Source organism: Osmerus mordax, chromosome 8 (assembly GCF_038355195.1).
Source record: "Osmerus mordax isolate fOsmMor3 chromosome 8, fOsmMor3.pri, whole genome shotgun sequence".
Classification (NCBI taxonomy): domain Eukaryota; kingdom Metazoa; phylum Chordata; class Actinopteri; order Osmeriformes; family Osmeridae; genus Osmerus; species Osmerus mordax.
The window spans coordinates 7,861,849-7,882,793 of NC_090057.1; the positions used below are offsets into that span (position 1 = coordinate 7,861,849).

General features: G+C 44.2%; 1 protein-coding gene and 1 long non-coding RNA gene across 2 annotated transcripts; one reads left to right on the forward strand and one right to left on the reverse strand.

Annotated features, from left to right (window-relative positions):
* The first annotated feature begins 213 nt into the window (after nucleotides 1-213).
* pinx1 (PIN2 (TERF1) interacting telomerase inhibitor 1) lies at nucleotides 214-20,100 on the forward strand. Its single transcript, XM_067241467.1, has 7 exons — nucleotides 214-244; nucleotides 661-770; nucleotides 1,429-1,521; nucleotides 1,922-2,003; nucleotides 2,487-2,576; nucleotides 7,134-7,216; nucleotides 18,454-20,100. The coding sequence occupies exons 1-7, from the start codon at nucleotides 226-228 to the stop codon at nucleotides 19,276-19,278; spliced, it is 1,302 nt and encodes a 433-aa protein (XP_067097568.1). The 5' UTR covers nucleotides 214-225; the 3' UTR covers nucleotides 19,279-20,100.
* Nucleotides 8,112-15,812, reverse strand: LOC136947400 (uncharacterized). The gene is made up of 5 exons (XR_010877013.1): nucleotides 15,716-15,812; nucleotides 10,304-10,377; nucleotides 9,965-10,084; nucleotides 8,710-8,850; nucleotides 8,112-8,417 (listed from the first exon to the last, which is right to left on the reverse strand). It is a non-coding gene; the product is annotated as an uncharacterized lncRNA (long non-coding RNA).
* Nucleotides 20,101-20,945: the final 845 nt, after the last annotated feature.

Genomic DNA, 20,945 nt, shown 5'->3' on the forward strand with positions numbered 1-20,945 from the left:
TGGTGACCCCTTGAGTTACAAAACATCCAATTTCAGTAAAAAATAAAAATAGAAGATAAAGGAATCCAAATTAAAGACCATTTGCAAATAACTAATTGCAGTAATAATTAATTGTATTTGGAATAAATGCATTCGAATTCTAAATAAAATGATATGATAATAAATAATTTTACACAGGCAATTCTAAGACTCACAGGACCTGTCTACGTGTTTAAAGACCTCAAGATGTCCATGCTTGCGGAACGTGAGTGTTACACTGAACTTTAAATATCTGGATGTTGTATGTAATTATGTTAAAATACGGTTCCGATGTTGTATTCCTTGTTCATAACAAGTCGCCATTCATTTAACATAAAGTCATATTTTAAAGAAACGTTTCCGTGAAAGTGTGGGCTGAAAACATTTTCCCCAAGTTAGCATTGTACAAGGCTAGGCTAGCAGGTATGGAGGCGTTAATTGTGTGCACTAGTTAGCTTCAACTCCTGGTACATACTTATCTGTCTAAATTGTATTGATTGTAATGTCACGTATCTATAATTATGGAAATATAGCAACTTATAGTATACAACAGATTCATACCACAACATTGTGCCTAGTTAGTTACGTAATTTTGTGATGGGCCTCAAAAAGCTCGCTAGCTAAGGTGTCTGTTGTTTGTAGCCCGGAGAAAGCAGAAGTGGTCTGTTGATCCGAGGAACAGCGCCTGGAGTAAGGATGAGTCGAAATTTGGCCAGAAGATGCTCGAGCGGATGGGCTGGTCGAAGGGCAAGGTAGCGTGCGAATACTAACATATTTTTCTATATAGCTATTAAAGCCAAAATTATTGTAACATATAATGTAATACTAATGACGTATTGCTGAAATTTGGGGCAAGTTTAAGAAACGTGGATGTTTCAACCGTGCTTAAATTCCAGCTCTAATGTTTACCCCCATTTTATTAGGAGGGATGCTGCAATTCAGTCTGTCTTGATCTTGGTCCTCGGGACCCCTTGCCATGCTTCTTGTAGATGCTTCCAACACACCAAATTAATAAGGCTCGTGGGCTAGGGAGTCAGATGGCTGAGCGGTGAGGGAGTTGGGCTAGTAATCTGAAGGTTGCCAGTTCGATTCCTGGCCGTGTCAAATGACGCTGTGTCCTTGGGCAAGGCACTTCACCCTACTTGCCTCGGGGGGAATGTCCCTGTACTTACTGTAAGTCACTCTGGATAAGAGCGTCTGCTAAATGACTAAATGTAAATAAGGCTTCCACTGATCTTTATAACAACCCATTCATTTGAACCAAATGTGTTGGAAGAAGGAAACAGGGCAGGGGGTTTGTAGGGCCAGGATTAAGAAAGGTTACGAGTGGTCATTGCTTTAGAATCACCTACAGTGGACTTGTAAACTCGAGAAGAGCAGAATCCAGAATTGTACTTATTGTGTTTGCAGGGATTGGGGAGAACAGAGCAGGGGTCAACAGAACACATTAAGGTAAAGGTGAAGAACAACAACCTGGGTCTGGGAACTGCTGCCAACCACGAGGTGAGCAGCTCCCCTGAGGTCTCATTGTAGCATGTGTCCTTGAAACGACAACCCTGTGCAACATGTGTCCTTGAGACTACAGCCCTGTGCAGGATTTATCTGCTGGGGCCTGTTGTTTCCTTGCTTGATTGTGACGGTCATGAATGGGTACCATTTTACCAGACGGACACACATTCTTTTCCCTGTTCCTACATAGTTTAACCTGGTAGAGGAGCTGGTTTGTAATTACATGTAGGGGTGTAATTTATTAAACACGTGTAAAGGTATGGGGAAAGGAACCTTCGATGTGTGTGATATGGTGACACGGCAGGTACCTAAACCAAAACATAAGCCAACTAGTCATTTAAATTGCGATAGGAAGACTTTCATGGGTGTTTTTTTGCCCACAAATTGTTAACAGGACAATTGGATTGCTCATCAAGATGACTTCAACCAGCTTCTAGCCGATCTGAACAACTGCCATGGTCAAAATGACAGCAAAGGTAAGAGACACACAGGCATGCTGTGATGTTCTTTTTAGGCTCTTTATGATCTTATTATGTGTTTTTCTGGAACTGAAATACATGCAAAATCCAGAGATAAATCTGAAATAGGTTGTAGTGTGAAGCCCAAGCAATCATCATGTGTCCTTACTCTCTCTCCCTGATGCAAGGATATTTTAAGCTGTCAGTCAAATGACCCTGGAGCCCATGCCCCACAGTATGAGAACCATTGCTGTAACCGATCATGTTAACCGTATTGGGCTCATTTGTTGCCCACTAGGAGGTGCTGTTGTGACACACAGGCCCTACAATGTTAGCTTGTAAGCCTTTATTGTAGAAAATGCTAATCAATAAAATAAAAAGTATTCTGTGCTAAACAAATGGAACAACTGAAGGATATTGTAGCCTGATGGAAGTGAAATATGGTTGTTGGTAACTCACCACCTGTGACATGTTTATGATCGTTTTTTGTTTGTTTCTCAGAGCCCCCGACAGAAGAGAAGCAGAGTTTTAGTCTGGAGGAAAAGTCAAAGACATCCAAAAAGAGGGTTCATTACATGAAGTTTACCAAGGGTGAGTGTGATGTCATCAAGTTATTTTGAGATAAGTTGTATTGTTTTTATTTAAGCCTTCGTGTTGGACCTGGCCTGTGTGCATGTAAAACATCCTAATCGAATCAGATCTTCCCTGCACGGTCGGGTAAGTAGGGACTGAGGGTTGATGTTCTGCATCCCCATCTGTCAGATCTTAGATGGGCTGTCCAGGCACGTCAGTAATCTGCCTCAAAGGGCATATCGTTTGTTGTTCTTTTTATTTACAAGTAGACACCAAATACAGCTAGACACCAAAAAATAAAAGTTAAAAAAAAATCGTCTTTGATTATTTAACAGTATCTCTGCAGAATCCCGGCCGAATGTTAATTTTTAACTCCACATGATGGATCCTCTGCATGGTTGCTTTGACCTCAGCCTAGCTGCTCTCCCCACAGCTCACAAAGCCCCTCAACCCCTTCGCTGACCTCAGCCGCAGGTCACAGCACCACTCCATCACGCCGTACCAGGTTGATGAGGAACGGCTCGGTCAGCCTAACCACAATCCACTTTCTGAGAGGGAGGGGAGAATGGAGAGGGAGAGAAGTTGAAGGGGGAGAGAGGGAAGGAGGTTAATATTAAACTTGCCTGTTTTCTGACCTGACATGACTTCCTGTCAGATAGCCAAGCATCAGGCCAGAATTGTTAGTAGATACCAAGGCCAAATGTTCAGGTCCATTGGGGATGGATATGATATGAACCAGTTGCATTGCAACCTGTTGTACATGAATGTGAGGGGAGGAAGTTTAAGCATCCATGATTCAAATAGGCCCATTTGCACCACAATGAAGAGTTGTTATATGGTATATTTTGATAATAATATAGCAAAATCATACCATTTAAATAAGCACCTTTAATGTTCTGCTCACATATGCTATGAAAAAACTAAACAGTTTTACAGCAGCAACATTTGTAAATAGTTCACATATCGCATCATACCTTCTCACACCAGTGTTATTGGAAACTACCCTGTTTTGCCAATACAAAAATCCTCACCTCACCTGGAAGACTCACTGCTACGTCACTCAATGGCCACTTCCTGTTTCCTGTTTGGGGCATCTGGCCTTTCCATTTGAGCCCCCCCCCCCAAACAACATCTACTATCGTCTGTGTAACCCATTAGGTGACCCCTCCTCTGATAACACAGACCTCAATCTGTCCCCCAGACTCTTTAGGTCCTGTTTTGGTGTTCTTTATTTAGCCGGGACCGGAAAAGGGTCATGCACCAGATAGATAAATAAGAGAGATTTGGATGCACCTTGCAGGAGACACTTGGAGGAGAGGATGGACATCCTCACAGCCTTGCCCTTCCACCTCCAAGCCCCCCCCCCCTCCCCCAAGCCTTTCCCTAACAACATCATTGACCTCCATGATAGAAAACCAAAAATAAACCCACTCATTGCCAACATTTCATCTCTGCATTCCTTTGGAATTTGGTAGGGGAATTTTTAGCAAAGAAAACACTTTGCTCTTATAATGGAGCAAAGTTGATAATGTCATCTGCTCATATGTTTGTTGATAACAAATTGGCAACAAAGAAAAGGTTAGCATTCATATAATTTCCCATTACCCCCCCCCCACAGCACTTGATGGACAGCCTAAGCCAAAGAGCAGGTTGTACTTTGTAGGATAGTTTACATCAGGAGTCCAGTGTTTCCCACAGATTAGAAAGCTATTTGTGGCGGGGGGGGGGGTCGAAATAATTCACAAAATCAACAACAACAAACAAATAATTTCTGCATATGCAGGTAGCGACGCTAGTGCTAAATAACTATTTAACTGGTCGGCTCCATGATGCCGGGTAAGTATCTAGCTCCTGAGACTTCTCACCAAAAGAACGAAGGGGAACCTTCGATTATGTCCGTAGGTACCTAGCGAAAAGTAGCCTCAACTTTCCTTGACCTTAGCTACGGCACTAATGCTGAAGGCTCGCTGATATAGCTGTCGGTCTTACTAGAACGGCGTAGGTATGCATCGTTGCTAACGTGTGCTGACATTGTGATTGTGCTTATGTGAGAAAGACGGAGGGAGAGCAGGGAAAGGAAATGCAGCTGAACGAATTAGTATTATTTTTTTTTTTTACGAAACACAATATGTGGCGGCCGGTGTTGATTCTGTGGCGCACCGCCACAAATTAGTCTATGTGTGGGAAACACTGGGAGTCTCTTGTTGTCATGCCATTAAAGGGACGCTGGCTAGACTCGTTTGTCCACAAACTGCTAATAACGGTGTTATGAAAGTAATGGCCTAATGCTAAGCAGGCCTTTGTGGGAAGAATAGAGTATCAATTTACATTTCCAGGGTATGGTAAATGGGACATAACTATTTCCTTGAGGTTCAAATAACTATCTCGCCGCTATGGTTACAGACAGTGTCCATAAACCCACATCACCCACCTGAGGTAAAGTGTTGCCTCTATCTCCACAGACAAATAACGGTTACTTGGCAACTGGCGTATAGCCACACCCATTCACATGCCTCTTGCATGAGTACCTCTCCAGGGCGGCAGTTGCCAAGTTAAGGCAGGTAATGGATTTACAGTGACTAAGCCATTTACATGAGAAGTTTTAAAGGTGGACTGGTCACCGGTGCTGCTTATGCAGCTCTGGCAACTCACATGTAATTAAAACATAAAAGGACACCGTTTATATTTACTCATAGAACTGAACCGATATCATGAGCGGGAACAACGAGCTCCCTCAACCAGTCAAGAATGTTGTTGAAAGTTTCCCACAGTTAGGATGCAAACTATTGTCTGACTATCGCAAATGATCCCACATTTTGATATTTATTGAATTCCAGAACTCAGGAGTTATTTTGTCAACAAAGGTGAGTGTAATTGTGAAAAAGCAGTCTTCATTAGATTAGTTTTCTTTCTTTTTCTTCTCTGTCCAGGCCTCCTCACTGCTAGCATGGAGGATTGATGGCCTTCGTTTTCTGTAGAAAGGCACCAGCATCTCTGCTGTCTGGACCTCTGCTCACAGTGTAAACAGTAACCCAGTTTTAATTGTAGCCTTCACCTATCACCTGTCAGGCAGAGGTAGTGCATTTGATGGGGTATGTAACCACTGCAGTCCGTAGCGCTAGTGTCTGGCGTCACTCGGGGGGCCCTCGATACAATATAACCCTACTCTCGCTCTGGTTCAAATTCAAGGAAAGTACTTGGCTTTTAAAATCTGTACTTTTTAAAGGTGGATTTAGTGTTGGGTTGCTGACACAAACCATGTGAAGTGTACTGATTAGGTAAACTAAAGGTCACACTATAGTACTGTTGCTGGTGTTGCAACATGTACTAAGCCAATACAATTCCAATCTTTACAAAAACACTTTTGGCCTAAACTCTCCCGAACGTGCAGTTAAATGTCACTCAGCATTAATTGGGACACGATAGCTTTGATCTTGGACCCCGTACCATTCAGGTTGTGTTCTGAGTATCTTAGATGTCAGATTAGTCAATCTGCTTGAGAGGGCAATGGGGCGATGGGGTTAAGCTGGTTTGGCAAGCATCTCCATTGGCAATCGTTGCATTCGCAACTGTGACCTTGGAACCAAACAACGTATTCCTTAGAGCTTCCCTTGTGCACCGCGAATACCCTCCCTCCTGTCCAGGCCAATGGCAACCAGCCATTTTGGGACGTTCAACACAGTGGGGGAAAAAAAGACTAGATCCTTTTTATCTCCATGTTTCGGCTAACACTTTCACCTGAAAGTTTCCCTGTCCATTTTGACAGATACTTCCTGAGGCCTAAACATGTCACGGCCGGGTCTAATTTTACCTTCAACCAAGATCAGTAGGGTACACACAGACAGCCCCCCTGTTTGTTTTCCACTTGAAACACCCGACTGCTTGCTCAATCCTCAGCCCCTGGACCCTTTGGCTTGAAAGGCAGGGAGGGGGAGGAGGAGGAGAGGGTTGGCGGTTGGAGCAATAAATAACCAAATGTTATCAGAGCCCTGCTGAAGGAAGAGGATGCAGCTGTAAGAACAGGACTCTGAGTCCAAGACGGCTGGCCCTTGTGCTCCTGGAGTCTTTGAGGCTTGACTGGAAAACGGGAGGCTGAAGGCGTGGCAGGTCCTCCTGGCGCTGCGCGTTTATTTTTCTTCTTGGTCGTTTTATCCCGAAGCAACCATGCAAAATGTGTCCTTTCTCCACTTTTAAGTACTTTTTCATCCCCCATCTCCTCCCCTTCAACGGCTTTAGCTAAAGTTTAAGATGTTATCAGTTCATAAATAGCTAGAAGCATTTGTTCTGTTCTGTGGATTGTGAGAAATTGGGACTGGTCGGCATGTGCCACAATTTCTGCTCCTATTCATTCTTTTCAAGAATGACCTCACCCCCCAAGGTATAGACGCAAAAACCACTCGTGTGAGCTGTGTATCAAAATTCAATGTGTGATATACTGAAAGAGCATACCTTTGATGCATTAGAAAGAGTTTGATCCATTTGTATTGGCCCAAACTCGTAAAGTAGGCACAATCCCACAATGTTGCGTAATGCCAGGCATTAATAAAAGTACATCTGTTTAATCTATTTTTCCAGGAAAGGACCTGTCCAGTCGCAGTGACACTGACCTGGCCTGTATCTTTGGGAAGAGGGCGACACACTCTAAAACCCAGAAGGAGGTAACACACCACCACCTTCATCCTTCCCCAACTCACACCTGTTAATGATCTGGATGACCCATCCCTGCCTAATTGACTTGAACTTTTGCTGCAGGAGTGAAATACCTCCACAAGTTATTGTAAGCTTAAACTAAATTGAAATGTATCAACCAAAATATCCACCTCCTGTCCAATAGGATCACACTGGGGGGGTGGCACACCTCTGGCATTATTTAGTCTTTTCCTCATTTGACACTGTAATTAAGTCCGACTACCGCTGCTATAACCAGCTGACACAACGTCACCCACCCCCTCTTTGGCTCAAGGCCTCCAGCAGTCTGTGGTCCTGGATTAACTGTGATGTAGCGTGCAGCTTGAGCACCAACAACCGGCCACCTTTTAGAGGTGAAAGCGCCTCAATCCAGTTAAAGGATTTGCACTTCAGCCCTTTTTCCTCCTCCTTCTCTTCCTCTACTTCTCTACCTTCTTTCCTCCCTCCTTCTCTGAAGAGAGGTGGCTTCAGGTCATTCTGTGTGCCAAAGGGCACCATTACCGGGGACCTGAGAATTTGGGTGAGGTGTGCAGAAATCTGTAATGATGACACCTGCAAAAAAAAGATCAGTTTGCTCAGTTTTTCAACTCTCAACTTTACTGGTTTGACCACATTGAACTTGTGAAAACTGCGATATGGCTCTTTTTGGTTTACTCTGATAAATTCATGAAGCTGCAAGTCCGTCTCCAACCTATAGAGGTCCCTGTCGACGATGTTTGTTTTAGCTGATTAAGCCAATTAGCAATGTGACTGTCAGCCTACGCTATGTCTTATTTCAGTAGTTAAGCCAAATTGTAATGCCAGCATGGATAGGAAAAAGTATAGTTTAAAAGTTTTTAATTAACAACAACTGGAATGTTTTTTGTTTTTTTTGGGGGTTGGGGGTGCATATTGGGAATTGATTGAAATAAGGCACATTTTGATATGTTGATTTAAAAGATTCAGAAATGACTTCAGAATTACTGTTTATTGTGGGTACGTTTTCCTTTTTTTTTTTTACATCACAAAGATCAACAATTGTTCAGTACATGGTGTCATCTTGATCTGTTTATTTGGTGGCTGTCTCAGTGTAGCGTAGCTAGGACGAGGTGGGACTGCGTCATGCAATCCCACTGCTCAGGTGTCGAAGTGATTGCCTGCTTCATGTTGTTGCTTAGCACCTTATTTGTTCTGAAGGAAACAAAAACACAGTAAACAAACTGTAATTAAACACTTATTCATTTATCAGTTCATTTATATGTAATGATTATAGAAGGAGGTTAAGTAAGGCTGAAATCAGTTCTTTAACAGGAAAACAATTCCCTAGGATGTATTGAGAGGTAGGCTAATCATTAGTGGGGAACAACTTGACTTTTGTGTCACAACTGTGTATTTGTCTGTGTATTTGAGTTATGACAGTCATGGTAGAAATATTTTAAGTGGAGGACAAAGGTAAAACAGGACATGTGTTCCATAACCTTGCCTTTCATATTTCATTTAGAAACTATCATCACCACTTTAAAAAAAGATATGTCTTTGAGCTGTGACACGTTCGGCGCCTCTTTTGTCTGCGTCTCAACAGGTTTTTCTGCAAGCTCGTTATTTCCTTCCTGTCGTCTCAGGCCTAAGAACACAGACAGAACACAAACACAGGTGTAGCTTAGACTAGGATGCATACTGGACACTGACTCCATCTCCCCCTGCCCTCCCCTCTTTCTCCCCCATCTTTGGCTGTAAGACATTGGCAGCCCCAAATCCATAATTCCAGTTAAAGAGGCTCTTCATTCCCCGTTGAGGCCAGGCCATCGGCATCACAATGGCCTCATCTCCCACGATGATTAGCATTGGAAATAAACGCAAGCAATATGTGCCTTTTTTTTTCTCTTTTTTTTCTTTTTTCTTTTTCTTCCTTATCCCCCTCCCCCTCTAATCGTTTTGTCACGGGTTGTTATTGTCCTGGTCTGATGGGACCCCATTGGCTGGATCGAAAACACTCAGCGCATTCACAATGGTATCCCATGAGGCAGTGCGGCATGGCCCAGGAACAGCAGAGGCTGCTGGGTAATGGTGGAGGGCGGTGGCGGTACTGGCGGTTTGCAAGCGTGAATTTCATGCGACCCAGTGAAGAGTATTTAAACTCAGACTCATGCAATGGGATGTTTGATAGTGTCTTGTTTATTTCTATGCATACTTGTGTAGTTGTAGCTTTATGTATCTATTCAGGAAGAGTTGTGTTCCCCAGGACTGAGGCCTGTATCCACACAGGAAGCTGCATGTGTACCTGGTTTAGTGCCTAAATCCACAATAGGAGGTTTGGTTTGTTGGCGGCAGTGGGTCCACTTTGCTAACACACACACACACACACACACTCTTAGAACAGAGGGAGCAGAGCTGGTTGGGGCGTGTTCACACTGCTTCCAGACCCATATCTGCACTCCTTCAAGGTAAGGCCCTGGGACCATCTCCCCCGTTATCTGGATGAACTTCCCAAAAACCTGTGTCTTCCTTCTCCGGTGGCCACCTTCCTATCCCTGTCCGTACCCCACCCTCCACCCACTCCTGCCTCCCCCTTTTCCCTCCCCCCTCCCCCTCCCCCGCCTACCCTACCCCCCCCCCTCTCTCTCTGCTGGGGTTTTCCTTCCTCCACTGAGATGTGCTTCCTGCCAGCCCTTTATCACTAGTCACAACACTCTCTGACAGACACACACACAGTTGCCGTTCCACACACTCCTACTCACCACAATCTTTGCTGTTTGCATGGAGAGGAGCAGGAGGACAGCCAAGTGTTATCGTCACCCTCACCTGCTCGTGTGCAGTCTTCATGCATTCATGGAGCTTAAAGTGTCTTCTCTCGCTAACTGTCTCAAGTGAGCATGATTTCGAACATTTTCATATAATATATATATTTTTTTGTCCCGTTAAATTATACTTTGACATTAAACTTTATTCTTTTACCAGATGCTTTTATCCAAAGCAGTGTACAAATACTGCATTCAGAATGTAATGCAGAAGATCAACAGAACACATTTCTAAGAAAAATTAAAACAGCTTTAGCTTGAAGTATTACAGTAGTCTACCTGTCTCATCGTGTGGGTGATTGATGCTGGTGTCACCAGAGACTCCCAGGCTCCACACCCTAGTCTCCAACCACCTGAAAATATTTCCATCCAAACATTATTCAACCCTCCCCAACCAGGGTGGCTTATCCAGCAGAGTCAGAGCAGCTGTCCATCCACACTCCTCTCTGTCATCCATCACACCTCCCACGCCCCCCTTCCAGCTCCTGCCTTCGCCTCTTGTCTGCTCCGCGACACAATTACTCACGGCAAGACAAACGACAGGCTCTCGCCTGCAGAGATATCAAAGAGCCTCGGATTTTTCTAAATGAAGGTGCTTTGGCAGCCTCATGCTCCCCTTGCTTATCGGCGGGCGAGCAGTGCCCCTGGCCGTCCTGTGTCCCCGTCCCCACACTACCCCTCCTTTGACTCCTGTGCCCCCCCCCCCTTCTCCTAGTCTCCCCAACCCCAACACTCCTGACTACTCCTGCTACCCTCCCTAAACCTCCCCCCTCTTCCCTTTTCTCCTGCCACCTCTTCCCTTTTCTCCTGCCACCTCCCCCCTCTTCTCCTTCTCCTGCCACCTCCCCCCTCTTCTCCTTCTCCTGCCATCTTCTCCTTCTCCTGCCTCCTTCTCCTGCCACCTCCCCCCTCTTCTCCTTCTCCTGCCACCTTCTTCTCCTTCTCCTGCCACCTTCCCTTTTCTCCTGCCACCTCCCTCCTCTTCTCCTTCTCCTTCACCCCTGCCTCTAACCCCCAACTCCCCTCTACTACTCTTGCCACCCCTTTCCCACCTCCCAGCCCTCCCTCTACTGCCCCAGCTCTCTGCTCTCTCCTCAGGGGGTTTCGTTAGGGGAGCCTCGGGGAGGACCAAGCAGCCTTGATTTATCTCTCCTGCCCCTTCGCCTGGCCACTCCGCCCAGCCGAAAGAGCCGACGAGGCTCCATCGGGCCCCGGCTCCAAAGCCCGGCATTAGCTGAAATAAAACATCCTGCCGCACGGTGAAAAATGTCCTCTGATTGGCTAATTAATCAGTCAAAGGGGAGCGACGCGGCCCGTGACTTGAGGGACCCTCGCGGGCGACCGCAGAGGGCCCGCTGATAAATAGACTCCACGCCGATTCATACATCAAGAAAAGTTACTCATTTTTAAAGCTGCCAGGCTGTCTGAAAGGTGGAAACGCCAAAGCCTACAGTTTTGTAGTTTTCGCAGACTATATTTCTTTCCTCTTTTGGTATGGAATAAGGCTCCTGTCTGACAATTGTATGTTTGACATTGTGACATTTCTTGAGCTTTTTTGTTTTATTCCTTGTAAATCATTATCCTTGCTGGAATATTGTGATTTACCTTTTTTTAAACTGGACTTAAAATTATCTTGTCGATACAAAACCTTATTTAAAACCCATCTCAGTTGTTGAAGGGGGAGCTTTTATGTTTAGAATTGAATTAATAAGTTTATAGTTGATAACGATGAGGTAAACCACCTCCTAAAAGATTATGAAACCACTAAGAACCCACAATTTGACTATGAATTAACATGGATTTTGCCGAGGTGCCTGAATTCCAGTCAAATTATTTTTCTTGTGGTTCATTCAGATACTTTACCCTTGTGTTATCTTCGGGTCATTCTGACCCATCAGTCATTGTGACCCACCGTCGTATTGCGACAACTTTACCGCATACAAAAACAGTTTAAAGTAAAGCATTTTCTTTTAACCGTTGGGCTGTCTCAGACCCCCCACATTGCGAAGGTTAAAAGAAAATAATTTGTATTTGTTTTGTATTGGGTAAAATTGGGTAAACACAACGATGGTTCGTTATGAACCTTTGGGTCATGTGACCCGAAGGCAGCACAAGGGTTAAGGTGTTTAAAGAACAATGCATTTTGTTACAAGTAGCAGAGCATTTATTCATTATGAGCAATAATTGAAAAAATAACTTTCAAACGACCCTAAAGAAACAGAATTGTAGTGTATACTCTTATAGAACATATTCTTTAGATTAAACTGACAAAAACATATACCATCAAGCAGCATGTTATATAAAGAGAGCACATCCATATTGTCATGCGACAAGTTTCCTACACCTCATCCACGCTGATCTCCTCCTCAACACAGCAATTGGTGAACAGTGGCTTGTTAGTTTCTGTTGTTTATAGTGAGTCTGGACCCGTTCAGACGCCAGAAAAGTTTTCTGCAGTCGGCATGGCGTGCTCCTGGGGTCGTCCTGACCTCCCTGCCCTCTCCCACTCCCACTCAAGCACAAAGGGCCAGAGCCCGGGCCTCGCCGAGTGGCACCTGTTGCTGGTTACTCCTGCCCACGCCCCGTCCACATGAAGGATCACACATCAGCGGGTGCCTCCCCTGGCGCCACCCTCTCAAGGAAAAGGGGGCGGTGCCGACTGGGGGTTTGGCAGATGCGCCAGCGAGGTGACGGGCAGAGAGCATGAAAACACTGCTGACTGCACAGAAGCGTGGTCTCTTTTTGCCCACAGAGATGTATGCTAGCAGGCTAATGCAGAGGCATGAGTGATGCCGGACAATTAGTTAGATGAGACATTCCCAGAGGTTTATATTAGTTTGAGTGTTTTTCTTTTACTGTTTTTAAAAGATCATTTAGGTTACTACTTGTTACCATGACCATCCTGGTTCAGGTTGTTTACAAAACTGGCCAAAATTAAGTTACATTGAACTACCAGTTTTCAATGGAAGTTCAGTAGACACCTTTTCATTTTGTATCTCATATATTGTCAAAGTGATTATCTTTTGTAGCTTAAGATGTTTTTTTTATGTAGCTAGATGTTTCCCTCCAATCAAGCAATCGTATTCTCATTAGTCTCACTTTCCACTCCCTTAATTGTTCATTAAGGTGTTGACAGTCAAGTGTTTGTTTTTCCTAACCCTGCTGGTATTTCATAATGGAATTGCCAAGGAGAATTTTTTTTTTTTTACAGCATGCTGAAATAGACGTTCTTATTTTAGTCTCGAATACGCTGCAGGTTCCCTTGTTAAACGTGCTGAACGTGCCCCTTGGTGGGCCGTCCTGCCTGCTCGGCACGGGGCTAATGCTCCTGCCATGTTTGTTGTGAAACCGAGGAGCTCTAATTCACTCTCGGATAGCATCTAATTGCCTCAAACAAAAGCGCTGCCTCTCAAAGAGCGTGGGCGTTGACAGGGCCCGCCACTGCTGCCTCCGCTCCTGCGTCTGAAAAATAAGAGGCCTGCCCAAGTCACACTGTCCCTTGCTCACCCCCACCTGTGCCCACCCCCCGTCCCATCCCCGCTCCCTGGCAGCTCACTCGATGGGTGTCTCCAAGCGGTGCCAGCTCGCTGACGCGTACAGATTAGCGCAGAGGGAAAAGGGGAACAGAAAGCGTCTGTCTCCTAGTTACGGGGCCGCGGCAGGAATGCATGGGGTAGGGTAATTACAGCCCCGATGATGCTAACCATCCTGAAGAGTTTCCAGCCCCCCTCGGCTTGGTAGGGCCACTGACTCCAGTTTAATCACTGCCTCTTTAATCTAATAAATCACAGCAGGACGGCGGGGTTGGGGGGGGGGGGAGTAAACGCTGAATCCTCCATCTTGAGAGGGGTGACATCTATGCTCTGGGGGTGGAGGGCACTGCTGGCAGAGTCTCACCATGTTAAACAAGCACAGGGTAGTCAACCTGCATGCATAATGCTGTCTCAATTTTTTGGCATGATAAACGTTCCTGCAACGCCACGCAAAGGAGGTTGCCTCTAAACGGAAGGTCTGTTTTTGTAAAGGTCAAAGCCTAGTAGTTCATTTGAATAATTTTTCTTGCCTCTGAATTGTATACTTCATTATCAAATACTGTTGCTAGACAATACCATTTCGGCTAATTCGCGTTTATGTGTCCGTGCCCGTACTGTGTAAATAAATATATATTAAATATAGGGTAATATAAATATTACCCTATTACTCTTATTACCCTGCCTTAAGCAAGGAAAGAATAACCCACAAAACATAACTTTAATATTTATATTCAATAATTTACACCATCACAATCAGTTGTGTGTTTCCATGTACAAGTAATTGATTATGACGGATCAAGTGGCATGGTCATGTCTGAGCTGCAGGAGAGCCCCCTGTGTTCATGTCCGCCCACGCCAGGCCCATAAAGGATTAGTGGGCAGCCCTGGGAGCTGGCCAGGGAAGGGCAGCAGGGTAATATGGTCCTTAGATCCATAGACCCCTGCTATCCCCACATTTATTATTGTGGCAGGACAATGAGGGCCCCTCCAGACAATTAACTGACCCTCCCACAATATCGGCATGATGATATTATAGAAAAACAGCCATCAGTAATGCAAACCGGCACTTTTTTGGAGAATAAAGTTCTAACAAAGGCTCCGATTGGGTTCTTGAGCTACTGAGTCAGTACGACAGCGTCTGGATGTTTTCTCACTCTACAGCTGCCAATGAAGAGAAACCGTTGGCTTTGGGATGGAACCGTCTTGTAAGTCTTTGATCCTGGAAGTGAGTGAGTGAAGGATGGAACAAATTTGCCTAATTGTCTACTTTTCCACGCAACTAATACTTTTTTTTTGATGACAAAAATGTGTCCACCCTCTGTGACAAGCACAGTGGGAGGACTGGAGACTCATAATTCACTTAAGCTTTTATTGTATCTCGGTGTAGTCAAGACCAGGCACCAGACATCCAGTATTACTGGACTTATCAGGAAGATCAAGGAACTCTGCGTGTTTTGTAATTGTAATACTGCGTTTAGCTCTATACAGTTTAGAAAATGAACACTTTTGTGACAAGGCTGAACAGGTCTTATCAGATCCTAAAGAAGTGCCTTCTCTCAACACATATCTTAACACTTCAGATACATCATGGATTACTCCTGTCACAATGTCAGAAATCCTCTCGTTCTTCACGTTAGATCAAGACGAGCGCCGCTTGCACATTTGACATTGACGGCCACTTGAGGAATATCTTGATGTAAGCCAACCTTGAGCCTGCCGACTTAACAGGCTATCGTTTTACATAAACAACAAGACCGATGTTCTCAAAACACCATCACTATTAACCACCTGTATTAGTAATGAAGTATTTACAAGGTAAATGTCATGAGGCTTTCTTGAGCAGTTTATTAGGGAGGGCACTAGTCATCCTGGTTGATGGTTTGCAAAGTTTGTAGCCATTGCAGTATTGTACTTGATTACGGCATCTCAGCATTGTGTCATGTCACCCTCCATAAGTAGGTCTTAATCCCTGGACACTCCGAGAACAGCCCATTGCTGACTCAGTAAAAAGCAAAAGTAGCACCCAGAAATCTGTTCCTTTTTTTTGTATTAGAGCTTTAAATACACTTATCTAAAAAGTAGCTCTTATTGTGAACTTTGTATGTGCTTGTCTAAGTTTAAAGTCTGTTAAAAGGTAGCAGAAGCCATTAGGATTTACCTTTTGCTTCATCATTTTGCTGCATTTGCTGATGATGCCTCTGAATGACTTGGCTTCCTCGTTGATGTCTTGGCGTTGGCGCTCCTGCCTCTCCTGTGGACACATTACCAGTAGAGATGAAGCTGGAGTGTCTTAAAGGGGAGGCCGACACAACCCTCCTCTCCCCCCCCCCCCCTCTCTGGGACCCTCTCGTGGCCCTGCCTGTGTTCCAGCCCCCATCCCCAGCCAGGGTAGAGGGAGCAGGAAGGGGCTGATAGCCCGCCAGGCCTCTGCTCTACCGAAGGAACCTTATCTCCCAGCTGCACACGGCATGGGGAGTGCATCCTCTTCCTGCAAGCTTGGAGGTGAAAGAGGAGGAGGAGGAGGTGGTGGTTGGGTATAGGTGTGTTTACCTCCTCCTTTACTCCTTTGCCACCCTTTAGTTGTTTTATAATGCTAAGGAAATAGATGTACTGTAACTGCATCTGGAGCTGTGACCATAGGAGTGCAGTGTTTGGGAGTAGGATCCCGTCTTTGTTTTTTGCATGTTTCTTTTTGTGTGTTGGTTTGTTTTTCTGTGTGAAATTGTTTTGTTTGCGAGTGTTTGCTCTGTTGTCTCGTATGCGTGTTGTGCCTGTGTGTTGTCTCTCTGGGTATTGGTGTGTTGTCGGGGTGTGTTATTTTGTTAATGTGTGTATGTTGTGTTGGTGTGTGGCACGCAGTCTAGCCTGTGCTCAGCACAGCACTTTTCCCCGTTGTATCACCGATGAGCCTAATGGAGGTCCCCAGGCGAGGAGAGGAAAAGCCACACACCAAGCCCATACTTCCTAGATGAAGGGGATATTTCCTCCTCTCCTCTTTCCCCTACCCAGTCCCTTGAGAGTCATTTCACAGGCAGTTGGAAAGTGCCCCCTAGCCATCATCCCAAATCCCTGTTACATGTTAGTTTGACCCTATCAGCCGTAAGCCCCCATCCCCAGACTCCATCCAGAGGAGATGCCATTGTGCAATTACAGGGAGTATAGATTTTTTTCGGGGGAAGTCTGAAAGTTTTGTCTAATGGCCCCCCCCCCCATACCCGCAGGTCCCTTTTCTTCCTTGTTAGAAGTTCGAGGCATTTTGACCAGAGGTCTGCGCTAGCAGGAAACTTCACAGATTATTTGAACTCTTATGGTCACAGGTGCACCCTGTAGATCACATGCAAGTCTTTAGCATGCAGGAAAATACTTCATCTGCATCATCACGTCCATCTAGTTAATAAGAGCCAAATTTGGAGGCTCCAGTCAAATCACAGCATTTGTCACTGTATGAAGAAGAGAAAAAAACGACAACTCGAATTAAAAGAAATACATTCAATTGGACATTGTTATTTATAGAATGATGTATCTGTTTTTGCCAATTGATCAATGTGTAAGTCCTCAAAACAATGCCCACACATACATACCTTCCCCATATGGAATAATATTGATTATAAGGTGTGTTTTGGTTGGTTAAGGACAAAGACTAATGACCAGTTGGTTGCTACCTCAAATCCCAGGAGGCCTAACCTAGTGTGAATCTTGCAATATTCTTGAAATACTTAAGTAGCTAAATACATTATCTAAAACACATTTTGTATGTCTTCCGATGAGTTGTAAATCAGTTGTGTTTTGTTCTTATGCTGTGGATAAAAGGTTGTTTTTTTTAGCTTTTAAGAGTACAACCAGGTTTTGAGTTGATAAAACCAAATGATATTCCTTTGTTCTTTTCGCTCATAGTTTTCAGTCGATTGTACCTATGGTGTTGGCATTTCCTTAGTGTCCCTGTTTGACTTACTGCTGCTAAATCAATCATGGTTTTGCTAAGGTTACCCTTTCATCCTAATCTCCATGTAAACACAGTAGGCCTCACCGCAAAGTAGGGGTTTGTCTTATTTAATCTCCTATCTGTAGCTTTTAATAAATGTCGTCCTGGATGTTGTGTCTCTACGGTAATGTTGGGAGCGGGGTGGCATTGTTTAGTGTGGTCCTCCTAGGGAGAATGTGTTCTTCAGGACAAATCATTATGCATTGAATAGGCCATTAGGAAAATGAAGACAAATGGGCCAATGGAGCAGTGTGACAAAGTGTTGTAGTCTGTACAGTTAAATGTAGACTGTCCCTCTGTGGAGGGTTACCATGTGTACTACTCCTCTACTGCTGTTCTCATCATTTGTATTTGTCTTGGTTTTGTTTTCATTCAGTTTTTTTTTAAAGCACTTAGCTTTCAGACCGCTTCGTGTCAGTTTAAGTGTCGGCCTTCTTTTCACACCCGTCATGCCAGACAGTGTCATATTTTTCTGTCAACGAAATACATTTACTATAAAGGAATTGCCTTTTTTTCCCTTTTTGACCCATTTAAGTTTAATAGGGGGAGTTGACTCGTTCAAGTTCATGAGAGCAGTGATGTGCTGTCACCTCAGGGTGTTACAGAGACGGGTCAGAGGAGTTGAGATGCCAGGGGTAGTGTGTTTAGGCTCGGCGGTTAAGTGACTTAATATGGGAGGGAACAAAACGGGGTGGGGAGGTAAGCTGTGCCATGGTGTGTATTGCCAGCGACATGCTGGAACTTGTGTGTATCTTATCAGGTTGCATAGCATAATTGCTTAATTTTATCAATAGCCATCCTTGAACATTAGGGGATTCGTGCTAGTGCACCTGTCAATTTCCTACGATGTTGTGCAAGTATGGAGAGTTTTCCATAACATCTAAATCTTCTCCCATTGTTCCCTATCTGTCCAGGAGAGCAGTGGTTCTGATTCCCAGGGCGAGAAGGAGGAGGAGGAGGAGGAGGAGCAAAAGGCCTCCTTGACCCCTGACCCTGATGTGGAGTCCATAACAAAGACCGTCACCAGCACCCTCACCATGCAGGAGTACTTTGCCCAGCGGATGGCTCTCCTGAGGAAGGGTCGGGATGAGACTCAGGATCCTGCCTCCAGCGGAGGACCAGCGGAGGACTACAGTGAGACACAGGCCCCAACAGAGACCTCCAACTACATTCAGAACACCACAGATGACACAGAACAACCCAAGTCCAAGAAGAAGAAGAAGAAGAAAAGAGAGGAGACGGCAGAGGTGGTGGAGGAAGCGAAGGAGGAGGAAGTGTGTGCAGTCTGTCCTATAGTGGTGGACTGTGAGGACCAGGAGACCCCCTCACAGAAAAAGAAAAAGAGAAAGCGAGCAGAGAAGGAAGACCTGCTGTCTGAGAACTGCAACGCAACTCCCGATCAGGAACAGAACTGCGAGGAGGAGCAGACTCCAACTCAGAAGAAGAAGAATAAGAAACGGAAAGAAACGAGTGCTGAAACCGATTTAGTTAATGGACAAGAACCAACTGAAAATGAAACTGAGGACCAAAAGGTTGTAAACAAAAAGAAAAAGAAGAAACAGAGGGAACATGTGGAGGAGGTTGTAGTTGTGGATGAGAAGGACGAGGTGGTTGAGATTGTGGATGACGACAACGTGGTTGAGATTGTGGACGACAATGACGAGGTGGTTGAGATAGTGAAGAGAAAATCCAAAAAGGACAAGAAGAAGAAAAAGAATGCAACAATAGCATCGTCTTAGATACTTTCTGAATTTTGGTGTCTGATACATTTGTTTCCTGATGGTGTGAATGAGCGACAAAGACGTGATTGGTCAGCCTCCCTTATCTGCAAAGGAATGTTCAGATGCAGCGAACTAGTGTCCCAGACACCAACTTGGTGCTTCTCTTCCCCATCCATTCTGATAAATAAACGTATATTTCATCCTACTGAATTCATACGCACTTGAGACATTGAAAATGGGTTAAGTGGCAAGTTGGTCAGGCCAGAGAGTACTCAATGTTTTTAGAACTAAAAAATCTGATGAGTTTATATTTGATGAGCAATGCCTTCTAGTGCAGAGGACTAAATAAAAATATATGACATCAAATCAAAATGTATTTGTATAGCCCTTTTTACAAGCAATGTCACAAAGGGCTTCACATATGCCCATACAACTGCCATCACAATTTTATTTAAAGAAAAATACAGCTGTATTGTCTTAATAAAATACCATATTGTGAATAATAATCTCTGCAGTATCAATCAAAATAAAGTTTGATTCAAGGGCAGGATATAAGATTTGAATATAATTTCATTAAACTATTCAAACCTTGTTCAGCGTCATTTGCATCATGTCAATCACAGCTTTATAATGTCGTCCTTTCAACACCCTATGTGGATGTGAGGCTACAATACAAAGAGAGCGAGGGTGGTATGTTGACAAATGACTACTGTCATGATGTTTCCATGACAAACATTTTACTGTGTAGATGTTTCCTGGTTACTGCTACTGTTTTACATGTAATGGCTGAATTATGTGGTCAGTCTTTCCAATGTCTAATCCTGTTATTATAAATTAAAAGTTGCCTTTCTTTTTATAATGTCATTTTTTTACAACATGGGGTGAACAAGCAGCTGACTGAATTTTATTTAAATGCTGCCTCAAAAGGTATATTGACTTGATTTGATTGTTTGGATAGATTACACTACACAGTTTCCTGTTTTTTCTGTTGTGTCATGACGCCCAGTCATAGCTTAACAAGACCAGGTCGCAGCAGTGTTCCCGTTAAAGGACAAACTTGTACAAAACCACATGAAGCACACGAGAATACAGAGTATGCCATCTGTCAGCTGTTATGGAGGTGCTAGTCTCTCTGGCGCTTATTGGCATCATTTCTAAATAAACATGCAGAGACAGTTCACACTGAAGACCCTCATATTTTCAGAGGGTTACAAACAAACTTTCAATACACAAAATTATTTTATTCAGCTCTTCACAGCTATATTGAAACCTAACAACTGTATTGTATGAATGAACGTGACTGACTGACATAGATTGATTGGTTGTCTGATTGATAAAACCAAAATGGTAGCACATAATTCACTCCAACGAACACATGGATAAATCCCTGTTCTGATTCTAAAACATTAAATAAAATGTTCTGATGGATTCATACTCTTAAAGTATTGATGAATTGAATCTACTCCACCAAGCTAGCTTTAATAAATGACAAGTGCAGTTTCACACTTTGGCAACTCACAGCAACATGCACACGTGTGTGACCTCCACACCTACCTACACCCAAAAACACATACGTCAGGACAGAGAAGATGTAGACAGGGCCCCTCTGTTCAGTCTGAGACATCACGGGCCATTCCCTAACCTTGTAGAGGAAGTTCCTAGGAGGTGTCACTGAAAACTGGATC

Excerpts from the sequence above, each read along its gene's own strand:
- pinx1 (XM_067241467.1), top strand. Across the intron at positions 771-1,428 it reads TGGGCTGGTCGAAGGGCAAG|GGATTGGGGAGAACAGAGCA; the intron begins GTAGCGTGCGAA and ends TTGTGTTTGCAG. Across the intron at positions 7,217-18,453 it reads ACTCTAAAACCCAGAAGGAG|GAGAGCAGTGGTTCTGATTC; the intron begins GTAACACACCAC and ends CTATCTGTCCAG.